Genomic DNA, 5226 nt, shown 5'->3' with positions numbered 1-5226 from the left:
AAATTAACAAATAAATTAACAGAATAAAATAAATATAAAAATCAAAAATGTCTGTAAAACGTAAGAATTGTAGCTTCATTCACAATTTTCACTGAAAGGAAAACGTCTGATCGTACAAGATCACAAAGAAAACAAATAAACTGATATTGCACCTCAGTAACAATATGCACAAAAATAAAAAATACCTAAATAAATCAATCCAAGTGTCCCAGGTTAAAGTTCTAATTACACAAGTACATTCACAAGATGTCAGGTCCAAAAACTCACAAATGAAAGATACCAGCTTAGAAAAATAGAGCTTTGTGCCTTCATTACAACAACAAAACAAATCACAAAAGTATAAACAAGAACAACAAACATGTGATTTAAAACAAACCTGTTTGGTTAAGTAAGGCACCAACGAAGAGCAGCTTCAGCTCAGAGGGGTCTTAGTGGTCCACWTTTACAGACAGAACAGCACAGAGTACATGAAAATATACAAACATCTGTAACATGTGCAAAGTATTTCAGATAAATAAACCAACTTCCACAAACACATGTACAGTGTTTGTTTCTTCTAGAAGAACAAGAAGCTGGCACCAGTTACCCTGGACATGTCCAAATGTCAGAGACWGGACGTAATATGGCAGGAAGAGATCTAAAATGTCAGATTTTCAGACAGAACAACAATAACTCCATCTTTTTAACAACTATTATCATGGCATTATCCTGACACTACGGCTGTAAAAAATCAAAAAAGGAAACCTTGTTTTCTGTTTAAAATTGTTCCTCAAAGAAAACATGATCGGTCCCAAACAGGACCTTGTTTGTATCCTGTTAGAGCAGCACATGTGACGTTTTCCCCTCCAACACATCTGAAAGCAAAGACCAACTCCCAGACCACCCATGAGGATGTAGACCTGCTCAGAGGTAACATAACACAAAATTTAAAGGTTTTCAAACGTCTAAGGACATAATAACTACTCTGACATGTTTTCAGAAAAGCTGTGGCCTTTTTAAAGGTTTCCTCCTCCTATTTCATTAGTAAGCATATTTCCAACTGTAGTCAGACTGATTTTAGGCTAAAGACTAAGKTTTAAAAGGACTGACAGGCACTTGTTTATTCAACCTACAGAAACCAAACATAAGAGCTAAGGAAGTTGGTACAACAGTGATTCCTTAGTTCCTCTCTGAGTGCCAGTGGAGTGTACGTCTGTAGAGTTGGGATGAGAGGCAGAGTGGGTTTGGTTGAGCAGATGSGGCTTCAGTTCTTCATCAGAATTGGTTCTCCTCTGTTTGAAGTCTTTTATCCAGAACAGAGCAGGTTCTGGCAGAGCCATAGTGCACTTCAGACGTAAATCGATGCTTCAATGCATGTGTGTTAGAATGAGTGCAYGTGTAAGTGTTTCAGAATCTGAGTGTACTCAAAGTGCTCAATGCTCCTTCAACCTGCAAAGTAGAAACAAACATTAACAGCAGCAGAAACTTTGCACACATTTGACCAGGAATTTCAGACAAACATTAAAAACAAACACACAATTAATCAGTTTGTTCTAAGGATGCACTGATAGGAGTAACTGRTACTGGTACTGGTCCAGTACTGCACGAACGGTATTGGACCTTGTGTTCAGATACCACTGAAAATTATAGTCTGCAATGAAGAGTTGAGAAAAACAGTGGTCTTAGGCATCCACAGYTCTCTCAGCAGTAAATAGTGCAGCAATAATAAATGTGAGCACATTAGTTAACATGGTTTGTGCACAAGAATATTAGAGAGACTACATGTGTTACGTTACGTTGTTCAGATCAGGAACAAAGTCACACAGTGGAGGAAAGAAATCTGCTCTAAAGAGATAATCAGTCAGAATGAATTTGTTTGTCCATAAGCTTCAATTCATTGATTCCCTATAACCCCATGGTACGTACGTACATATATACGTACGTACGTACATATATACGTACGTACCATGAACAGACTAAAGATCTGTCAAAGGACTTCACCAGCAGATCTACACAAGGATAACATGGTATATATACATATATACGTACGTACATATACACGTACGTACATATATACATACGTACGTCCATATATACGTGTATATTATGTGTACCTGTATTAATGGCACCTGTTTGAAGTCGTTAACAGTATAAAAGACACCTGCCCACAACCTCAAACAGTCACACTCCAAACTCCACTATGGTGAAGACGAAAGAGCTGTCGGAGGACACCAGAAACCGAATTGTAGACCTGCACCAGGCTGGGAAGACTGAATCTGCAATAGGCAAGCAGCTTGGTGTGAAGAAATCTACTGTGGGAGCGATAATCAGAAAATGGAAGACATACAAGACCACTACTAATCTCCCTCGATCTGGGGCTCCACGCAAGATCTCAGCCCGTGGGGTCAAAATGATCACAAGAACGGTGAGGAAAAATCCCAGAACCACAAGGGGGGATCTAGTGAATGACCTGCAGAAAGCTGGGACCAATGTTACAAAGGCTACCATCAGCAACACACTACGACGCCAGGGACTCAGATCTTGCAGTGCCAGACGTGTCCCCCTGCTTAAGCCAGTCCATATCCAGGCACGTCTGAAGTTTGCTAGAGAGCATTTGGATGTTCCAGAAGAGTATTGGGAGAATGTCATATGGTCAGATGAAACCAAAGTAGAACTATTTGGTAAAAACACAACTCGTCGTGTTTGGAGGAAAGTGAATGCGGAGTTGCATCCAAAGAACACCATACCAACTGTGAAGCATGGGGGTGGCAACATCATGCTTTGGGGCTGTTTCTCTGCWAAGGGACCAGGACGACTGGTCCGTGTACATGAAAGAATGAATGGGGCCATGTATTGTGAGATTTTGGGTGCAAACCTCCTTCCATCAGCAAGGGCAATGAAGATGAAACGTGGCTGGGTCTTTCAGCATGACAATGATCCCAAGCACACTGCCAGGGCAACAAAGGAGTGGCTTCGTAAGAAACATTTCAAAGTCCTGGAGTGGCCTAGCCAGTCTCCCGATCTCAACCCCATCGAAAACCTTTGGAGGGAGTTGAAAGTCCGTGTTGCCCGCCGACAGCCCCAAAACATCACTGCTCTAGAGGAGATCTGCATGGAGGAATGGGCCAACATACTAGCAACAGTGTGTGCTAACCTTGTGAAGACTTAAGCTGCGTTCACACCGAAYGCGATTTCAGCTTCAAAATCGCAGCCAACGCTGAAGTTTGAAGCTTGTGCACTTTGAGGTCAGACGCAGGTCAGCTCTTGAAGCGCTGCACGGCAGAGCCTCCCCGCCCCTCCCTCCTCTGTCGGGCTCTGTTTAATGTCGGACGAGGAAGTGGCTTTGCTTTATTTACAGAGAGCCAGAGCATGTCACGTTCATCAGATAATTAATTCATAATTAATTCACCAGATAATTCAGAGTAGAGGCTCACAGCTCGCTTTCAGGACTATTTTTCCAGTCTGATGAGTCGCTGTCAAGCATTGCTGCGGATCAGGACACCGACTGCAGCACTCATTTCAGCTAAAGAGCTCCTCTCCATCTGTTTCAGGTTAGTGGACATCATTCAGTAAACTGTCCTGTCAGGAAATATGTCACTACGTCACACAGTGGAGTCTCTCTGATTGGTTGATGCGGCGCGTCAAGCTGCAAAAGTTCAGATTTTCTAACTTCAGCGATTTGCGCCTCAGCGCGTCGAACGCTCAGATCGTTCAAATCGTTCAAATCGCGCTGCTCTAATCGCGCTTGAGGCGCCGCAGAACTTCCCGACGTTGATTGAAGCGCGTCCACCATAGACTTTGTATGTAAACCTGCTGCTCCTGACGCTGAAATCGCGTTCGGTGTGAACGCACCATTACAGAAAACGTTTGACCTCTGTCATTGCCAACAAAGGATATACAACAAAGTATTGAGATGAACTTTTGTTATTGACCAAATACTTATTTTCCACCATTATTTGCAAAAAAATTCTTTAAAAGTCAGACAAAATGATTTTCTCAATTTTTTTTCACATTTTGTCTCTCATAGTTGAGGTCTACCTATGATGTCAATTACAGGYCTCTCTCATCTTTTTAAGTGGGAGAACTTGCACAATTGGTGACTGACTAAATACTTATTTTCCCCACTCTATCCATCTATCTATCTATCCATCCATCTATCCATCTATCCATCCATCATTCATCATCCATCCATCCATCCACTTGTCTACAGAATCGGTTTCTTCCACCTCAACCTCTCCACTACCATGAACAGACTAAAGATCTGTCAAAGGACTTCACCAGCAGACCTGCACAAGGATAACATGGACCACAAAACCATGAACAAGAAGTTTAGTGGCAAGGTGACAACTGCTGGTGCCATTATTTTGAAATGGATGAAACATAAAACAACCACCAGCCACCCCTTGATCTGGAGCCCCATGCAGGAGGTCTGCCCACAGCTACACTGGAAGAGCATGTCAATGATCTGAAGGCAGTTGGGAACACAGTCACCTGACCTAGAATGTCACTGGAGATAAACTGTGCTGTAAAGGACTSAAGGTCCCCCTGTAAAAAAGCCTGTGAACAGACCCATCATTAGTTTTCCAGAGAGCATCTAGCTCATTTAGAAACAGTTTAGGAGAAGCTGTGTGGTCAGATGAGGCCAAAACTGTCTTGGACCAGACCCTTCTTTCCTCAGAACACTGAAATCTGATCATGTGAATRCTAAATTTATTGAGTGGCTGAGACGGTCCCCAGATCTCAGCTCTTTAGAAAATCAGTGGCGGGAGATGAAGTTAAGAGTTACCAAAAAGGCATAAAAGATTCAAAAGGTTTCTTTAAAAAGGAGTAGAACAAAATCACTTTGTAACTTTTATGCAACATGTTGTTTTTTATTTCACTCTAACAAAATTAAAACAATATTTATAAATAAACATTTATTTGGAAGTGATAAAACTTACTAAASTGGCAGGAGATCAAGAAAAATGTTTCCTCCATTGTAACACACCGCAGTTTCCAAAGATAAATGTTTGTAGAAACCACATGACAACAAATGTCTGTATCACAGTCTGAGGTTAAAACTGCAGCTGGAGCAACAGCTAATCGTAAGAGTGTGGAAGGATAATAAAGACAAAAGCAGGACTTACTCAACAGCAGAGATGGGACGAGATTTAGACGAGGTCAGCTCCTTTACCACAAGCTGTAACAAGAGCTATACACACACACACACACACACACACACACACACACACACACACACACACACAC

The 5226-nt window shown here is 41.8% G+C and overlaps 1 protein-coding gene across 1 annotated transcript in view; it reads right to left on the bottom strand.

The window, feature by feature from the left end:
- Positions 1-133: 133 nt before the first annotated feature.
- Positions 134-5226, bottom strand: part of slc37a1 (solute carrier family 37 member 1) — a gene marked incomplete in the record, with an annotated part of 52582 nt that continues 47489 nt past the window's right edge. The window contains 2 exon segments of the mRNA XM_014031859.1: positions 134-1428; positions 5106-5170. Coding sequence (XP_013887313.1) covers positions 1413-1428; positions 5106-5170 — 81 coding nt within the window.

The sequence above is a fragment of the Austrofundulus limnaeus genome, unplaced genomic scaffold, assembly GCF_001266775.1.
Source record: "Austrofundulus limnaeus strain Quisiro unplaced genomic scaffold, Austrofundulus_limnaeus-1.0 Scaffold1336, whole genome shotgun sequence".
Lineage (NCBI taxonomy): Eukaryota > Metazoa > Chordata > Actinopteri > Cyprinodontiformes > Rivulidae > Austrofundulus > Austrofundulus limnaeus.
Note: the sequence above shows the minus strand (reverse complement) of the source record. Positions and strands in the feature narration are given on the sequence as shown.